At 39.1% G+C, this 20,721-nt stretch overlaps 1 protein-coding gene across 1 annotated transcript in view; it reads right to left on the bottom strand.

Annotated features, from left to right (window-relative positions):
* TIMP2 (TIMP metallopeptidase inhibitor 2) overlaps positions 1-10,692 on the bottom strand; it is an 87,781-nt gene extending 77,089 nt beyond the window's left edge. Inside the window, exon 1 of the mRNA XM_027850180.1 lies at positions 10,411-10,692. Within this exon, the coding sequence (XP_027705981.1) occupies positions 10,411-10,540 (130 nt within the window). The 5' untranslated portion in view covers positions 10,541-10,692. The remainder of the gene's footprint in view (positions 1-10,410) is intronic.
* Positions 10,693-20,721: the final 10,029 nt, after the last annotated feature.

Genomic DNA, 20,721 nt, shown 5'->3' with positions numbered 1-20,721 from the left:
GTGTGTGTGTGTGTGTGTGTGTGTGTGTGTGTGTGTGTGTGTGTGTGTAATGGCAGTCTGGTAAAGCCTATTGATGGAGTTCTTCTCAGAATGATATTTTTAAATTCATAAAATAATATAGGATAACAAAGTATGAAACCAATTATACTGAAGAAGTTATCAAAAATTTTTTTAAATTGCAGATCCCCCTTCCATGGATCCCAAATTAAGAGCCCCTGGTTTAGGGTATGCCATGTCATTGCCTTCCAAACCTCAATCAGAAAGTTGTTGTTTTCTGGTATCCATATTAAGACCTTCTTGCTATAATCATAGTCCGTTTTCATTTTCTTTAGCTTCAAAGGAAAAGGATGACAGTGGGTCATAACTCTATTAACAGCCCTGGACACAATGTGAAGCTGACTCATTGTAAAGCCCTAATTGCTAACCCTTTTGTATGAGCAAAGGAGTGGAAGCAACTGCTCAACTCCTCAAAATGGAGAAACTTCATACTATTACTGGCCAAGTATTACTCCATTCTCACCCAAACACTCTAATCCTGCTACATGAATCCCTTGCTTGTTGATTAATGACATTGAAACAAAGATGAATTGCAAAGCAAATCTCTGTAAAATGAGTACTATTTATTTTCCCTTCATTCCCATTATAAAAGAGACAGTAGGTTGTTGTGGATAGAGCACTGGAACAGTGGCTCTGTGACCGTAATCTCTTAGTGCTCCAAGCAATTCTCTAAGACTCTAATTTGTGCAGAAGTACTGATCTGCACTCATAGAAGTTCTCACATTTTGTAGTTCCCTATACCAATGAAATCATAGGCCCATTCCTTATCTCTTCCATTATAAAAAAAAAAATCTGTTCTCATTTTAAAACATCTTCCTAAATAATAAGTAAAACAAAACAAAACAAAACCCTAAATATTTGATGTGAAAGGGGTTAATTGATGACCAGCATAACGGTAACATAATGGTAATGCTTTTGTGGATATTTTAGAAATTTTCATTAATTAATTCCAAAGATGCAGTCTAATTTGATAAAGGTATCAGGGTATAGCACCCTATTAATTACTTCAATTGAGCTGGAAGTGATTGATTAAATCCACTCTTCTTCCCCCCCCCCCCAAGTCTTCACACAAACAACAATCCTTAACTTCAATGAAGTTATATACTTCTTCAGTATAGGATACATAAACAAATAAGTAAATATTTCTGTTGTAAAAGGGAGATTAGAAATTCTGGTCTTTTAAAATGATAGCTACTTAAGTTCATATGGCTTAAAAGATTTCCCTAGCTCACTCCCAATTCTGAGACTGAAGGGCTTTTGGGAAGTCCTTAAGTTGGTCCAAATCTGAGCTCTGCTACTTACTTCCATGACTTAAGTCACTTAATCTATTTTAGCCTCAGTCTCTTTATCTGTAAAATAGGGCTAACACATTACCTTACAAAACTGGACTATTTGAAAAAAGTACATTATAAACCACAAAGTACTATAAAAATGTGAACTGTTATTAAAATAAGAAGGGCATCACATTCATTACTTCAAATACAAGTTTGAGAAAAAGTGCTTTGTAAACCATAAAGCCCTATAAAAATGTGAGCTATTGTTAAAATAGGAAAGGCACCCCATTCATTACTTTCTCTTACTTCCATCCAAAGCCAGTTCTGTACACAATAAACCTTCTAAGAGAGATAGAAATGCCATTATTAGAGAAAGGCCCAGAAGAAATAATGGCTGGGCTTTATTTAGTGGATTGGAGTCTTATTGAGAGGACATTCTTTATACTCATTATGTACTCTATGCCATTGTTCAGATTTCTCATGCATAAGTCAAAAACTCATTTCCTTTGGAAATGACAACTACTATATTGATATAGATAATCTTCCACAGATTTTAAGACCACCAGTCATTCTACACTCTTTCTTCGTGGTTAAAAATACTATTCTTAATCATTTAAAACCTAAAATCTCTAACCCTCTGTCTTCTGTACCCTAAATATGGGCTGATCACTGAATTCTGGTCATATTTTTGGATGAAAAGTAGACAACTCTTCCCTTGATTTTCTATATCACTTTAGAATTATAAGGCCAAGAGCGAGGCAGAGTGCTCTATTAAATGCTTAATATAATATTGTCAATTGTCACTTGTCTGTGTTAATGGAATGGAGTGACATGGATAATCCAGTAGAGCAGACCATCAAAATAACATTTCATTTGGCTTTGGAATACATTTAAACATTGCTCCCTACCCCCCATCAACAGACACCTTTTTAAGTGAGTTTGGCTAAGGATGTTATATAATGCTGCATTCCCTAAGGATACACAACTACTGAAAGAAAGACATTTTAGAAGTATGCCTAATGGAAAGGCGAAGTGAACCTAGGAATGAACATCATCCACAGATAACATGGGTAATTGATAGTTTTAGTCTAACTATAGACTAACAGATCTGTTATTTCATTGGTGTGTGGAGCTCCCAGTTTGAAAAGAAACTCCCTCCACTGATACATATAGGCTCAAGTAGATGCTTTAAAAATGCTTGCACATTGATTGATGCAGACTAGCAAGTCTTCCATAAATTATAACCTTAGGGAGTCACCTGGGACATTGAAATGTTAAGTTACTTCCTCTTAGTTACACAACCAGTATGTGAATGGAAGCAGAATGAATGAATGAATGAATGAATGAATGAACAGTATTTATTAAGTACTTACTAAGTGCCAACCACCGTATTAAGTGCCCAGTATAAACAATGAGACATTCCTTGCCCTTAAAAGCTTATATTATAATGGGAAAGGAATGACTTTGACAAGGGAACTGGTGGATAAAGAAAGGCATTCTGGTCTAAGAAATCACAAAGATTGGAACCAGAAGGCAAATTCACTGATGTGTCCTTTCCAGAAACAATGGTAGCATTGATTGAATAAACAATTTTCAGAGCAAGATGTGGGAAGTAGGGGAGGGATGACCCTTGCAGTACAACAAGACAGAACATGGCTGGGCAAAGATGAGGGTACATGGACCAGGTAATGCAGGGCAGAGTGACTTAACTTTCTGGACTCCGGTGGCCAAGTCCCAAGGCTGAAGCAGCCACAGCAACAGTGGCAGCACAGAAAATGGTTAAGATGGAAAAGTTTGTCATATACAGTGTAAATAATAACAGCTGACATTTTATAGCACTTCACATACGTTATTTCATTTAAATCCTCACAACAGTCTTGTGAAATATAGGGAAGTGAAATGTGGAAACACACATTTATGAAGCACACATCATGTGTCAGGCACTATGTATGAGTTTTACAAATATTATCTCACTTGAGTAAGGTACACTTTAGATGAGGAAACTGAGACTCAGAGATTTGCCCAAACCCCTCCCCTCTGAGGGAGGAGACCAGTGAAATAACTGGAGAATTACTTCTGAAAGGAAGGAGTTGAGAAAGTGTGACAACACCTACAGGAGGGTGGGAGCCATAAAGAGGGAGTAGTCAGTTCTGCTAAATTCTAATTCTGACCATGTCATGTCTATGTCCCTCATTTCTGAAGGTTTAGCTATTCATCAGCCTACAAGCTCTAGAGCCTGACTAGATGACCTCTTGAAGTCCCTTTCCACTCATTCATTATTTAACTGGAATTCAGAAAGTTTCAGAGGTATAACTGGTCAAGATTCCTCTTTTCAAGGTAAAGCTTGGGATGACACCCTCCCTTCCTCCTGTTTTCACCTTTTCCCCCAGTCACATTAACAACAGCTGCTGATAAGTATGAGAAAAGACAGTCCAGTAAGTAGAAAATCAAACATATATCATAAGCACAGAGATGTGCCAGTCCTACACTACTACTCCTCTACAACATAAGAATGTATAAACTCCTTAAGGACAAGGGCTGTTTTGTCTTTGTCTTCATATGCCTGGATGTAGCACAGTGCCTGGAGGGGAGTAAATGCTTGTTGAACTTCGTACCACAATCACTTGACTTAGCATGGTCCTCACAAGGGAAAGATAAAACTGGTGAGTAGAAACCTTGTCTCAGAATGACTTTCCTTCTAGGTTCTCTGAACAATCCTTTCTCCAAAGTTCTTTCCTTGGCTTCCAGTCACTGAAGCCATCAAGTATTGGAATAAAGCCAAGAACTTGAAGAGTAGGCCAGTCCAGTCTTGCAAATAACTGCTTTCCCAGAGTATGTCTATTTATACCAACCAAGTAGTACCTGTAAACTGGGGATATGTGGGGAGTGGAGAATGGCTGTATTTTGGGGGGCACTAACAGCCAGATTTTTATTTCCTGTCTTCTACTTTACCTCCCTACCCTCCTGTAATAATATCTTGCCAACATATAGCAGTCTTTAAATTTTATAAGTACTTTCATTATAAAAGGAGCATAGTACAATAGCAAGAACACTGCATTTGGAGTTGTAGGACCTGGGCTCAAATCCTTCCTTTCTCACTTACCACTTGCATGACCTGGACTCTAAACCCAATGCTCCTGAATGGATCACTGCAATAAACAATCGCAAGAAAAAATTGTCCCCCAAATTAAGTAAATCTCAGCGTACAACTTAAGCAATCCTACCATTGAGAAGTGGTATCTTAGACAGAAATTACATTCAGTTCGTTCCCGATACCCTCTCCCCCATGTCTCCATACTCTGCCCTCATTTTTAAACAGAGGGTGATCACCCATTCTTTGTCATATTTTTAGAGGAAAGATCCAATTTCCATCTGCCAAAAAAAGTACTTTACCTCTTTGACCCTCTCAGCTGCAAAGCATTCTAAATGACAACGTGAAGAAAGCTTCTCATATGTTCAGAAGCCCATCACCAAGCCTAGCTATAAAGGCAAAGCAAGTCACCTGTGTAGGATGGCTTTGTCGACATTTAATTCCACACCAGGTGCCTGTAATGGATCTCTGATCCACTCTCTGGTTAATGCTATCTTTGAAACACAGGCTACCTGAAGCAAGTGTTTATGACCTGAGGATGATAAATTGGAACTTTCTGGGCAGGGAAAAAGTAAAATTGCTCAGCCTTGCTCTTGCTTCCAGACCCAGTCAAATGATCAAATAAAACATGAAATGTCACAAGAAGCTGCTTCTTTCTTAGAACAAAACTTTCACCCAAACGTTCTGGTTGGAATACTCTAGAAGCATACTACTGGAATCCAAGAAAACCCCATATCTGACATAGCCCAACCAAACAGGCAGTACAATCCAGGGAACAGGTACAGAAGTCCTCCACGTGCATCAGGCTTGGTACCGTTAGCTTATTCTCTCCCTAGAAGCCATAGTTTTCACATCTGCAAAGCAGAAATCTTTTCCTGCTCCAATCAATTGAGTAGTACTGGTGTGATCATGGTTATGATCAGGCCAAATAACTTCATTCTGTGTTGCATGCCCACTCTCTTCCTTTAATTCCACTCAGTTGTTTAAAAAATATAGGCTCTTGGTCATAAAAGGGAACCAAGAGAGAAGTTGTAAACATATTGGTGTCTACACATTATCCCTGCTTGAAAATATCTCACAGTACATGCCCTAATGATAGTAGGGTTTTATTATATGAAGAATGAAGGGTTTTCCTTGATGGATGTGCCAAGAGATGAAGAAGATCCATGCAGTCATATAATTGAAGCCACGGAGCTGTATGAAGAAAGACACTTGAAAAAAATCCTTTTTATTAAGGCAAACACTATTTAGGGTGGCATGATCAGATTGTCAGGGAACTGTACTACCTCCAGAGTTCTTATTCCACTTCCCTGGAAGACTTCCTGATCCTGTAACACCCATGTTCTTTTTCTCCTCTAATGCCTCTTCTTTTCCTACTAGTGACACTCAGAACTAAAATTCTTTCCTCTGTATCCTCATAACATATTTGAACTTGAAATGTACTTTCATGCTCTACTTTGTATTATATTTACTTGTGCATTTGTCCTTAACCCATTGATTTTAAGCACTTCTAGGGCTAAGGACCTCATCACTTAGCTCTCAGCACCTAGCAATATCACCTTGCATACAGTAGGTGCGTAATAAATGTGGAGTCTTTTTATATCCTCCTAAACTTTATGTCCAATCATATGTGGTGCCGCACTAGGTCTAAATGGGTAACAATGCAGTTGTCCCCAGGAAGGTTTTTGGATCTTATCTGCTCTTCATTCTCTATGAAATTTAACCCCCCAAACTCACAACTGAAATGTATCCAAATAGTTTTGGTTTGGATAGAGCACTGGTCATAGAGTCAGGAAGACCTGTGTTCAAATCTGGCCTTGGACACTTACTAGCAATGTTACCCTGGGCAAATCACTTGGTTATGTGCCCATTGCCTCCCCAAAACAAAAACAAAACACCAAATGATTTTGGTTGCAAAGCTTATCATCAATGAGATCCACCTGTCAACAGCTGAAATTCAAAGGGGAAAGGGAGAATAGACATACAAGTTATACATACAGATATTTTCCAGTACAGGGGTTCTTAACCTGGAGTCTGTGAACTTGTTTAACATTTTGCTAACCATATTCCAATATAATTAGTTTCTTTTGCAGTCCCTTGTATTTCATTTTATGCATTTGAAAATGTTATTCTGAGAGGCGGTCCCTAAGGCTTCACCAGATTGCCAAAGGAGTCCATGACACAAAAAAGGTTTAAGAATCTTGATAAGGATATCTCTGGTTAGCAGAAAACCCCAAAGTACGTCGAATCTTTACAACAAAAAGTAAATGGCTGAATTACTGAAGGACTAAGTGGGTTACATATAGCTTTGGAAAGACAGAGCCAGAATTCAAACATAGAGGTTCCTGAATCCAAGTGTCTTCACAATATACCAGGTTGCCTGTGTTCACAACTATGTAAAAAGTTAAACAAAGATCACAAGGGAATTTGGGCCAATGTTGAATAGAATTTGATATTCATTTGGTCCTAAAGTTTGCACACTTTAAAAAAATTATAAAAATAAATACATGCTGCATTGAAATTTAAAATGTGATTCCACTTAAAAAAAAATAAGACAAGGTCCTTGCCCTCATGGAGCTCATGGGAGGCAATATGTCATAATGTATAGAGTACTGGCACCATAGTAAGGAGACTCAAATCCTACTTCTGATACTCCCTAGCTCTATGGCTGTCAACAAGTCATGATTTCTCAAAACCACAATTTCTTCATCTGTCAAATGGGAATGATAATAATTCTATTACCTACTGTTCAAGTTATTGTGAAGAAAATGCTTTGCAAACTTTAAAGTGATGTACAAACATCAAGTGAACAAGTATTTATTGAACACCTACTATGCTCTAGACATTGTGCTGAGATGCAATTAGAAAGGAGAGCTAGATGACTCAGTGGATAGAGCACTTGGCCTGGAGTCAGGAAGACCTAAGTTTAAAACCTCAAACATTTACTAGTTGTGTGATGATGGGCAAGTCATTAATTCTATTTGCCTCAATTTCCTCATCTGTAAAATGAGCTGGAGAAGGAAAGGGCAAAACTCTAGTATCTTTGCCAAGAAAACCTCAAATAGGGTCAACAAAGAGTTGGACGTGACTGAAAGGACTAAACAGCAACAAAACAATTGGAAAGGCAAAATGTGAGTCATTATTGTTAAACTGCAGAAGATTTATTGACCAAAATAAGAGGTGTCAATAATGATTCTGTATCAACACTTTGGGCCTCCCAATTTAATCCAATCTCTAACCAGCCTCATTCCCAAGAAAAAAACTTGAGAGAAGAAAATGTTGGAACCCTTGGCCAACTCGTGTTTCTGATGATCTAAGCTGAGACATTGGAGAAGAATGAAAGTAAAGAGGGCTGAACTATATGAACTATAAAGAGGCCCACTTTAAAAGGGTGCTTCCTCATTTCAATAAATAAGAAGTACTCTCCCCCTACCATACCTAGAATTGAAATAGTCGTAGCACCCATTTGTAGCACTGGTCTGGCAATCCAACAATCAAAGAGGAAGAGGCCTGGAGATTAGGGAGGTGACAGAGATGAAAGAAGTAATTTTCTGTTTTATTCTCAAAGCAGCAGAGATATGTGGAGGTGCTTTCCCTGAGCCCAGCCCCTTCCTTACCAGCACTGAGTAAACAGGAACCTGTGTGTCTTGAGATCCATGTGCTTCTCCCAAGTGTCTGGATCTGATTCAGGCCCATGAGATATGATTCACTGACTCAGTAAATCTTGTTGCTATTCCCTAAATGGTGGTGGTATACTAGAAAGGGCTTTGGCTTTGGAATTAGATGATGTGGCTTTGAATACTGCCTCTGTCAGTTAGTGTAACCTGTGTGACTTTGGGTAGATCACTCTCTAAACCTCAGCTGTCTTGTCTGTAAAGCGAGGAAGCTGGACCAGATAACCTTGAAGGTCTCCTCCAACTCTAAATCCGTGAGCCTGTTCCCAGCGAAACTCAATGGGAAATAAGTATAAGACAAGGCAGTCACCAGGACCTAGACTATTTCCACATCTGAGATAGTTAGGATGCACCTCTCCCTTCAAACTGAATACCTCAAGACCTTCTCATCCTCTCTAAAATCCTGTTTAGGAAGAACCACCTGCCCTTCTCTCCCTCATTTTTAGGTCCAAGTGTTCCTAAATTGAGTCATCCATATAATTGTGTCCACATAAACCTGCATTCATCTTGGTCAAACCAAAATTCTGACAAATCTTTGGGAGTGACTCACTTTTCCCTTGAGGATGAAGGGCTTTGCAAACCTAAATGGGTTTGGATATTATTATTAAAATAAGAAACCATGAAACAATGCAAAACCTGAACCTACTCTTGAGTCCTTCCCACAGGTAGTACAGAACTATAACCCTAGGAGGAAAGCCAATATAATCCAAAAAAGCCAAGTCAGGTGTTTTTATTGTTGTTGTTGTTGTGGGGGATGTGAAGGGTAAAAACCAGGAGATGTAAGAAATTATCAACTAAAGTGAGGTGGAAGGGAGGGAGAGGAACCCCAGTTTCAGGCCAGGGCAGTTGATCAATACCTCACCTTGTATCTTCTTATCTGACTTAACAAGAAAAAAAGACTGTGGGAGTAGGAAGGAGGTTAGGAATAGGAGCTTGGGTTGCAGAGTCCTTAGGGGGAAAAATAAACCTGACACAAAAGCATAGTGGGCTAGAGAACCTGACCTTGATATCTTCTGTTTTGGTTAAACTGAAAAAACATGGCTAATCATGACCAAGGGCTTAAAGGCCGTGAAGCTATTTATACTTGGTAAGTAGATTGAAATCTACCCTGCTCAGCTTTTTCCTTTCTTTTCTGGCTGCCCCCTGTCTGCTGGACCCACCATGGATCAGTCCAGCTCTTTTTCTCCACTCTTCTTTTTTCCTGACTCCTGCCATCTTCTCCTAGGACTCCAGTGAGAGTAGGAGAATAAAAATTATCTCTGAAATCCTAACAGCGACAGGGTCAAGGGCAGGACTTTCCCCTTCCAGTCACCAGAAACTTCAAGAACATTTGTAAAAGTCCCAATACAGAAATCTTAAACAAAATGAGGACCGTTTCACTCCACACAAGCAGAGTCCCACATCTGCTTTGTGGGAGAACCCTGGGCAAGAATGGTAAAGACTCAGGCCCATCTTTCACACGATGGCTTTCACTAAGGCAACTCTAAGCCCTAGAAATTTGGTCTGTGAAGAGTGTCTCGCATCCTTCAAAAGGAGGGAGCTTTTTCTTTAAGGAGAAAAAAAAGGAAAAAAAGAAAAAGGAAAAAAAGGAGGGGGTGCGGGTAATGAAGGGGGGAGGGGCGACCAACTGATTCAACCCCAGGCATAGAACCTTCCCACCTGCAAAAGTTTCTTCCTGAGCGAGGCCCTCACTTTCACCTCCTCGGCTCGATTTAGGAGGGGAAAAAAAGAAAAGGGGGGGGGGGGGGAAAGAAAGCCCCGCTTTGCCTCTTCTCTGCTGTGTCTCCCATTCCCTCCCCCACTCCTACTAGCATCCTCGAGCCCGCCGCCTGCCAAAATCAAATCCATTCCCTGGCTCCTTTTCTGGGGTTGGAGCTGCAGTGGAATTTTAGCGGAATTCTGAGGTTGAGAAGCATCAGAGAGAGGAAAGGGGGAGGGAAGGAGAGAAAGAAAGAGAAGGAGATAAAGGGGACAAATTGCATGTCAAACTTACAACCGAGTCTAACGAAACTAACGCTTCTGTGCTCAGGATAGAGGGGTTGAGGCGGGGTGGGGGGCCGAGGAAGAAGAAGGGGAGTTAAGGGTGGATGCTAGTTTAAACAAGTGGTTTTTATTTGGCCACCACGTGAGATTCCTTCATCCCCACCCCCACCCCTAGGAGATTTCATCTGAGTTGGGGGTGAGGGTGGCTTCCAAGTGCTGAATCCAAGAGGCGATAAAGAACCGGGTGAGGAAGCGGTGGGGGAAGAAGGGAGGTGGCCGCGAAGCCCGGCCGAGAATACTACAGATAAGGAGAGGAACCGCCTTTTCTTACCTACATCTGCATTGCAAAACGCCTGTTGCGGATGCACGGGGGAGCAGCTACAGGCTTCGCTGAACCGATCCAGCTTCCAGAGGAGCAGGATGGAGAGGGAGAGAAGGAGACTTCTCGCAGTGGCGTTCATGTCTGGGAGTCCTGGGGGGAGGGGGGCGGGGTTGAGGGGGGCGGCGGCGGCGTTGTTAGAAGGAGCTGGCCGGGAGCGCTTCTGCCTCAGCCTCCTCCCGGGGCGCTGCTGTTGCTGTTGCTGCTGCTGCTGCTGCTGCTGCTGCTGCTGCTGCTGCTGCTGCTGCTGCTGCTGTCGCCGCTGCTTCTGCTGCCTCCTCCTTTTCCCAACCTCTCTCCTTTTCTCTCCAGCGGGGGGGAGGGGGGGGGGGGGGAACGCTTGGTTTGAGCGGGGCTGCGATGTCCACTCGGAACTCCTAAGGATTGGGGGCTGGGGTTGGGAGAATTTGGGGGGAGGGCGAAGAAAGGAAATCGAATGGAGCCCTGGTGCACACCCTCCTTCTCACCTGGTAAGCCTCAACCAGGAGAAAGTTTCTCTCTTCTTTGTTGCTTGGAGAGGTGGGGAGGAGGGAGAAGAAAAAAAAAGTATTTGAAGCAATTCACCACGAAGTAGAGAAAGAAGAAAAGACGAGGAAAAAAACTGCGGGGCTGTCTTCTCTCAAGCTCCTTCTATGGATGTGTTTTCTTCTGGCTTGTGCTAAGCCTGGCTTTTTTAATGTGCTCAAAGGATTCTCTGCTCCTCCTCTTGGTGGCTCGCGGCCAGTGCAGGCTGCTGGGCTGCTCCCATCAGCCCCTCTCTCCTTCCTTCTTCCTTTACCTCCTGCCTCGACTCCTGCTCTCATTTACTCCAGCCAGACTCGGGCCTGCCCATAATCAGGGTTTTTGTTGTTCTCTTTTGTGGTCAGCCTGGCGGGTGCTGTCTGCCTCTTCAGAGCCACTGACCACAGCCCTTGAATCCTGATAGAATGGCTGTTTCACACACTACTCACAGCTGTCCAGATTCTTCCAAACGGCCTCCCTGGACACCCCCCTCCTTCCCGTTCCCAATGCATCTGGTGATAACTCTCCCTAAATGTGATTTGGGAAGCTGCTTCGGGCGGCCTGTAGTGCCCAACAGACTGACTCAGCAGAAAGTTAAACAGATGGCTTATGAGGGTTATTAGGAATGTCCAGAGAGAAAACCTTTTCTTTTAAGATATATACGGCATTGCGTTGAAAGTTTACCATATACTGGGGATACAAATATAATATGAGACTGCACTCTGCCCCCCATTTCAGTACAAGAAATCAACAGGCATTAAGCACCTACTGTATGCCAGGTACTGCGGCTGCAAATACAATAAAGGCAAAAACAGTCCCTGTTCTCAAGGAGTTGACAGTTGACTGGGAGAGATAACATGCAAACGACTAAAGTAGGAACTACAGGATAAATTGGAGATAGTGTCAAAGGGAAAACGTTAATCTTACGGAGGACTGGAGGAGAAAAACCTCTGGCTAAAAGTTGGATTTGAGCTGATTGAGGGAGCAAGGGAAGACAGGAAGTAGAGAATTCCAGCCCTGAGAAAGAGTGAAAATGCTCAGGAGATTGAGTGTTTTACATAAAATTGAGTATATGGAGGGGAGTAAGGTGTGAGAAAACTGGAAAGTTAGGAAGGAGTCAGGTTATGAGAGGTTTTAAATGCCAAACAGAGGATTTTTATATTTGATCCTGGAGGCAATAGAGAGCCACTGGACTTTATCGAATAGGAGAATGACTTGTTTATACCTTGCCCAGTCTATACCTTACTCCCCTTCTCTAATTGAATGAAAAAGGGATCAATGTGATTAATGGAAAGAATCAGTTATGCCTCTTGGGCCTATGTATAAAAACAAGCTGGGCTGGGAGTTAGCTAGTCTATCTGGAAGATCCCAGATCAAAGGGCAGCAATGAGGAGAGGAATGAGCCTAGACAAAGTATTTACCCTTCTCTCCTCTACCTCTTTTCCCATTGACAATGGTGTCTGAGAGACTAGACCAATTGGAAACAATAGATTTAACTTTGAATTGCTTTGGATACCAGAGACAGGTACCAGAGTGAGCAGCTTCAGGGAGCATTTATCCTTCCTGAAATAAAGAAATGCCCAAGGTGGACTCAAGGAAGTAGATGGTCCTAAGCAGCATATGTAGCATAGAACTCTGTTATAAGGCAGGGGTTATTAACCTGGGATATATTTTTCATGAGATCTCTAAACTTGGATGGGAAACAAATGATATCCTTATTTTTAATAACTTTAAACTGAAAGTTAGCATTTCTTTCAGTTATTTAAAAACATTTTAAGAAGGGATCTATAGACTAAATCAGACTGCCAAAGGATTCCATGGAACGAAAAGGGTTAAGAACCCCTGGTCTAAGGGGAGCTGTATGAGGACTCTACAAAAGTAGAAAGAATTTCTAGTACCAGGAGTTTGTGAGTTATGGCTTGACCACACCACGTCCCTTTATGTGTGCTTCATTAATGTCATACAATGTAGTATTGTGTGAGATAAATGGAAAGCTAGGAAGGGGCCAGATTGTGAAGAGCTTTAAATGTCAAACAAAGGAATTTATTTGATCCTATAGGTAAAAAGAGAGCACTAAAATTTATAGAGTTAAGGGGTGACATGGTCGGACCTGTGCCTTAGGAAAATACTTTTGGCAACTATGTAGAGGACAGATTGGAGTAGGAAGACACTTGAGGCAGGAGGTCCAGTTGATAGGCTATTGCAATAGACCTGTGAAGAAATGAGGGCCTAAATTAGAGTTGTGTCTACCAGAATAGAAAGGACAACATTTAGCAGCTAACTTGATTTGGATATATGGAGTCAGCAAGTCTGGGGTCCAAGATGACCCTTGAAGTTATACATTTGGGTGATTGGTAACATAGTGATGCCCTTGACAGTGATAGGAAAGTAAAGAAAGGTTTCTTGGAGAGAGATAATGAGTTTTAGAGATGAGTTTTGTTTTAGACCTGTTTGGTTTGATATTTTTATAAGACATCCAGTTCCAAATGTTGAATAGGCAGTTAGTGAAGGAGTTCAGGAGAAAGACTAGATATATAGAGATATATCTGGTGTTGAGATAAGTATAGAAAAAGAAAGAGCCCAGGACAGAGTCTTGGTGGACATTTACAGTTAGTGAGTATGACATTAAGATCTAGCAAAGAGAGCTGGAATAATAATAGACAAGTAGAAAGGCAACTAAGATAGAGAAGCAGTACCAAAAACAAACAATAATAATAATATATAATAAATAATAATAAATAAATAAGAAGAGGAATGGCCAAGAGGAGTGTCAGTTTTTGAAGAGAGACCAAAAAGGATGAGGATTTGGGAAAGATCATTGCATCTGGTAATTAAATCTTGGCCAACTTTGGAGAAAGCAGTTTCAGCTGAATGATGACTTTGTAAACCAGATTTCAGAGTGTTGAGAAGAGAGTGGCTTAGAGTATCTACATTTAATTTCTGATATGGAAAAGAAAAGCATTGCTCAGTGAAGGAGGGAGCCTGTCTTCATCTCTGCCTGACTGTGGTTATCTTCCTTTCCTGGAAGGGTGAGTTACTTCTGGGAAAACATCATGAATATTCTTTTCAAGAATTATGGTTTCTGAGTTTCAAATAAGTTTGTCAACTTAGCTTAGTTTTGGGGTAGAATGAAAAGACTTACTTAGAAAAAAAGAGATCATTTTATTAAAAGTATCCATTTGGCTATATGTATGTGTGTATATACACATATACAATACATACATACATATATATGTGTATATACATATACACAGATGTAGACAAAGACACAAACACATGCAACCAGTGTGGGATTAGTACTGTTGGTTGAGAGAAGATAAGAAGACTTTTGCTTCTGTTTTTTACATTTTGCAGGTAGAAGGTCTTTTCTTTTTAAAAGTGTTTTACTGGGCATTTTGGGCTATCAAAGAAAAAGAGTATAAAAGTTTTTTCTATATGGTTTCAGAATTTCCAACATTTTTTAAATAGTTTATTGTGTAATTTTTCTTGAATTGTTTCACATATGACTTTTCATGCTTTACTTTTAAAAAATTTGTTGTTCTCACAAATGCCTCTCTTCCTTTTCCCACTGAGCCATCATTGATAAGGAAAAATATTAAAAAAGAAATTCAGTATCATATTTGACTCCTCACTAAGTTGTCTTTTCTACTGCTATAAAATCTCTCACAAATCTTCCCCTTTTTCTACTTGCACAGTCACCACTCTGGTTCTGCTTAAAACAAGCAAACATCTTGGTTTTGTCCAACAGTCAGTCAATAAATAATTATTAAGTACCTACCATGCGTGAAGTACTGTGCTAACATGATGGCATGTTATTCTATACCACTACTCTGAGAAGAGGGCAGGTGTGCCCCATCACTTATCTAAATTCTCAGTCTTTATTTTTAATCTTATTTTTGTTAATATATTTTGTTTTTATATCACTGTCATTATTAAATATATGTTCTTCTCCTTCCCGGTGAGCTGTCCTTTGTAAAAATAAAAAAAAGAAAAAGAAAAAAAAGTTCAGCATAACTGAGTTCAGCATCAGCCAAGTCTTAAGATAGACACAACCCCCACCTCCAATGTCTTCGAAGATGGGAGGGAGGTGTATTTTTCAACTCTTCTCCAGAGCCAAATATGATCATTATAACTGTCAAATGTTTCTTTTTGTTGTTAGTTTTTTTTTTTTTTATCTATACTGTTGTAATCATTTTGTAAATTTTTTTCTGGTCCCATTTACTTCTATTGACTAACATAAGTTTTCCCATATAGACAAGAATAATATCTACCATGGAGATTAGGCTAATTTTCCTTAACCTGGGAGGGTCTGAACTTGTTTTAAAAATATTTTCATAACTATTTAAATATAATTGGTTTCCTTTGTAAGCCTATGTATTTTGTTGTATACATTTTAAAAATGTACTCTGAAGAGGGGTTCATGGGAACGGTTTCCCCAGACTTCCAAAGGGATCTATGACACAATAGAAGTTAATAGCTTGTGCGTTAAAAGGTATTAAAATTATCCTTGAGATTTAATTGGCTTAGGACATTAAGGCTCAGGCCACTGAGCTCAAGTAGCTTTGCTCTGGTAGCTCAAGAGCAAAAGCCAGCTCTGGAGAAGGTAGGAGTTGCTTGACCTTCTTGATTTTAACCCGTACCCCAGTATAACCAACACAGAGGGAGGAAAGCTGCATGAAACTGAAGTGTTTTTATATTCTTCTTGAATATCCTTTCCCTACTGTGGCTATTTCAACCTCCTTTTGTTAGCTGTTAAATGATCTACAAGTATCTCATTTCATTCCAGTTCTGAAATTGAAGCACCAGCCTGGCTTGGACCACCATTCTTCTCAGAATTCTCCATAGGACCATAGATTTAGAGCTGGAAGGGCCTTGGAGGCCATTTAACCCAACTCACCAATCCAGTCCACCCCTGCCAATTTTATAGAAGAGGATACTGAGACCTAGAAAGATTAAGTGACTTGACCAAGGTCACATAGGTAGTAAGCATCAGAAGTAGCATTTGAATCTAGTTCCTTTTACTCAAAACTCAGTACTTTTAACTTTACCAAGATACTCTTCATATGCATTTTGCTCAGTAATATTCCATCACACTTACGTGCCACAATTTGTTTAGCGGTTCCCCAGTTGGTGGTATCAACTTTGTTTCCAGTTATTTGCTACTTCAAAAAGTACTGCTGTGAATATTTTAGTATATGTGGTATGTTTGGGGGTTTTTTAAAAAAAAATTTTTATTGATATATTTTGTTAATAACGTCATGTTCATTTAAAAATTCAACTTGTCTGCTCCCAGCCAACCTTCATAACAACAACAAAAACACCAGTTCAGAAAATTGACCAACATACCAAAAGTCTGACACTGCATGCAGTAGCCCATACTTATAGTATCTCACCTCTTCAAAGAGAGCAGGGAGGTGCCTTCTCATAACTCTTCCTGGGGGCCAACTTTAGTCATTGTAATTTTCTAATATTCAGTTTCAATTTGTTGTCCTCTTCCTCCTTCTCTTCTTTTTTCTCCTTTTCCTGCTCTCCCTCCTTCTTCTTTCCCTTTCCATTGTTGTAGACATTATGTATTCTATTTTCAGGCTTATGCTTATGTAACCAAGTATCAAAACCCTGAAGAATTTTGCAAGTTACACTTTACATGAGACTCTCCTTATTGGTGGAAAGAAAGATTACTTGATTCTGCATGAGGAATGGTGTTGGCATGAAATCCTGAGGAGAGTAGAGAGCCTCTTGCTTCCTGTTTCAAGACAGAAAGCAGGTAGTGTCAGGCCCTCTTTGGAGTGAAATCTGAATTGAGAGAGAAAAGACTCTGGGAATCTAAAGACATGTAGAGGGGATGGCACCTCAACATGTCATTGATTTCTACCTTGCCTCCTTAGAGAGTTATAGAAATTTCTCCTTGAATGAGATAAGAGACTCTCTCAGTTGACCTGAGCCATATCACTCCCACTGGGAAATCTCATTCACCCTATGTATTGTCTGGAATATTTTAATCTGTATAACTTCTCTGATTTCTGTTTGCTCTCTGCTCATATAAAAGGATTTATTTAATGTTCACTATTTGTGAGGGTCTTTTGTATAACTGGTATTTGCTGGGAAGGAACCAAGCCTTCATATATAAACTATGTTCATTCCTCCTTTTAAAAAATTAAATTGAATTTTTTCAATTGACAAAAATCTTTTTTTCTTTCTCTTTTACCTTCCTCCTCTTTGCCCTACTTACACTGGCAGAAAAAAAAGAAAAGAAAAAGAAAAACTTCGTAGCAAAATTATATAGTTAAACAAAATAAATTCCAATTTTAGCCATGTCCAATAAATGTATGTCTCAATCTGCACCCTTAATTCATCATCTGTCTTTCAGAGGGAGGTGGTATGTTTCATCATGGATTCTCTGGAATTGTGGTTGATTATTGTGTTGTTCAGAGATTCCAAGTCTTTCAAAGTTTCTTGTCTTTGCAATGTTGTTATTGTGTTAAAAAAAGTGTTTTTCTGGTTCTACTCACTTCACTTTGCATCAGTTCGTGTGAGTCTTGCCCTCTGAAACCAGCCCTTTCCTATTTTTTTACAGCCCAATAGTATTCCACTATATTCATATACCATAATTTATTCCACTGTTCCTCAATTGATGGGCACCTCCTAGTTTTGAGTTCTTTGTCACTATAAAAAGAGCTACTATAAATTTTTTCATATACCATTTTTTTAACATACCAATCTTTTTCTTCTTTCTTTGATCTCTGACTTAATATTGTGATCATTGGATCAAAAGGTATACACAGATTAATGACTTGGGGGGTAGAGTTTGCTTTCCAAAATGGTTGAACCAATTCACAGCTCCACCAAAAGTGTATTAATGTACTGATTTTCCCACAGCCTCTCCAACATTGGTTATTTCCTTTTTTTGTCAGCTTTGCCAATCAGATAGGTGTGAGGTGTTTTCATTTGCACTTCTCTAATGATTGATTTGGAGCATTTTTTCATATGGCCATTGATGTCTTGGATTTCTGCCTCTGAAAACTGTCTGTTCATATCATTTGACCATTTATCACTTGGGGGAATAGGCAACTAGGTGGTGCAGTGAGTAAAGTGAAGGAGTTGGAGTAAGAAAGCTGTGTTCAAATTCTGTCTCAGATACTTACTAGTTAAATGATCCTAAACAAGTCACTTAACATCTCTGTGCCTCAGTTTCCTCATCTATAAAATGGAGATAATAATAGTACCTATCTCATAGTATTGTTATGAGGATCAAGTGAACTTTAACATGTAAAATACTTTGCAAAACTTAGAGCATTATGTAAAAACTAGCTACTATTATTATTGTTATAAATTTTAATAAACTCTAAGAGCTTATTTATCTGAGAAAATTGCTGTTTTGTTTGTGTAAAAAAAATTCTAAATTTTATATAGCCAAAATGATTAATTTTATCTTCTGTGAGCCTAACTTTTTGTTTTTTTGGTCATAACTTATCTATAGATCTGAAAGGTAATTTCTTTACTTTCCTAATTTATTTATGATGTTACACTAAGTTATGTAGCTATTTGGAGTTTATCTTGGTATGTGATATAAAATGTTGGCCTATCCCACTTCTGTGTTGGGGAATTCCAAAATGTTTTCCAGTTTTCCCAGCAGCTTTTTAATAGTGAGTTCTTACCCAGTAGCTGCAGTGATTGGGTTTATCAAATTCTAGGCTACTGTGCTCATTTGATTTTGTAAGTTTTGTACCTAATCTGTTCTACTAATCAACCTCTATATTTCTTAACCAGTGCTAGATCATTTTGGTGATTACTGTTTTGGAATATAGTTTGAGATGTTACTATCAGGCTCCTTTTCTTGCTACCTTTTTTTCATCATTTCCCCTGAGATTCTTAAACTTTTATTTCTTCAAATGAATTTTATTATTTTTTCTAGCTTTATAAAGTAATCCTTTGGTAGTTTGATTGTTATGGAACTGAATAAATAAATTAATTTAGGTAGTATTGTCATTTTTATTTATATTGTCTTGGCTTTCCCATAAGCAATCAATATTCTCCAAATATTTAGATCATTGTAGTTGGGTTCATATCCTGTGTGTGTGTTAGGAACTAGACCCACAAGTATTTATAAATTCTCTAATCATTTTAAATGGAATTCCTCTTTCTATGTCTTTACGATGGGTTTTTGGCATGCACTCCTTGGAGGGTAGGTTAAACCTAACAAAAAATAAGTTCCTCCAGACTATCAATATTTAGGGTGATATAATAGATATAATTATTATAGATATAATTCTAATTCAGTACCCTCTTTCTCTGAGTAGAGCTGAACAGTCAACACAATGGCCCCTTCCTTAGCTCCCCATCTAGTAAGAATCAAAGTCTCCCTTGGGATGTGGGTTATATTCCAGAGATCTATTTATAAGTTCATGAGAGGCACAATTAAACAAATCCATGTAAGCAAAAATAAAACTTATATGGCAACACACACTCTCTATCCTTACTTCACTTTCCATTGGCTCATACATCTTTCCATGCTTCTCTATCTTCATCATATTCATCATTTCCTACAGAAAAATGATATTCCAAGGGCAGCTAGATGGCACACTGGATAGAGTGCATCAGCCTTGGAGTTAGGAGTACCTTAGTTCAAATCTGTCCTCAGATACTTGAGACTTAGTAGCTGTGTGACCCTGGGCAAGTCACTTAACACCGATTGCCTCTGGGGGAAAAAAAACACCCAAAGTAATATTCCATTAAATTCATATATTGAAATTTATTTTGCCATTCCCCAATCAATGACACCTACTTTGTATTCAGGTCTTTGCTACCCCAAAAAGTCTGTTATAATAATTGCTAGCATTCATATGGCACTTTAAGGTTTACAAAGTGCTTTACAAATATCTCATTTTATTCTTTTAATAACCCTGGGAGGTAAGTGCTATTATTATTTCTACTTTATAGATGAAAAAACCAAAACAGATAGCAGTGAAATGACTTACCCAGAGTCATAAAACTAGTTAATGTCTGAGACTAGATTTGAATTGAAGTCTTCCTGAGTCTGTCACTTTTTTTTTTTTGCGTAATTCCAAATTAATTTCCAGAATGCTTAGGCAAATTTACAGTACCACACACAACACATTAATCTTCCCATAATCTCTTCATCATTTATTCTTCCCATCTTTTTATCATATTTGCCAGTTTGCCACACGAGGGGTGAAATGTCAGAGTTGTTTGGATTTGTCCATTGTCATATTATTAAGCAGCCAAGTGACGCAGTATGTACTGCACTGGACTCGGAGGCAGGAAGATCTGAGTTCAAATCCTTCTCTACAAATTTACTAACTGTGTGACCTTCACATTTATAACATCTCTCACATATGCCCTGACTTCTAGTTAGTCTGTCTGCCCTAAGTCTTTCTCCATTCTAATCCTCTACTTAGCTGTCAAAATACTCTTCCTAACGCACAGGTCTAACCATGATACCTCCTACACAGTAAACTCCAGTGGCTCCCTATTACTTCTGGGATCCATATAAAATCCTCAGTTTGGTATTTTGCCCCATATATTTTGCTATCCAATTTGCATGTTATCTCCCTTGTTAAACTGTAAGCTCCTTGAGAGCAGGGACAGTCTTTTACCTTTCTTTATAGTCCCAGTACTTAGTGCAGTGCCTGAAATATAATAGGAGCTTAATAAATGTTTATTGATTGATAGCTTCTAAGTCTCAGTTTTTTTATCTGTAAAATGGATCTAATAATAGCGCCTACATTACAAGGTTATTGTGAG

The sequence above is a fragment of the Vombatus ursinus genome, unplaced genomic scaffold, assembly GCF_900497805.2.
Source record: "Vombatus ursinus unplaced genomic scaffold, bare-nosed wombat genome assembly UNPS02008996.1, whole genome shotgun sequence".
NCBI lineage: Eukaryota > Metazoa > Chordata > Mammalia > Diprotodontia > Vombatidae > Vombatus > Vombatus ursinus.
The sequence above is the reverse complement of the archived record's forward strand: the minus strand, read 5'-3'. Positions and strand labels throughout refer to the sequence as shown.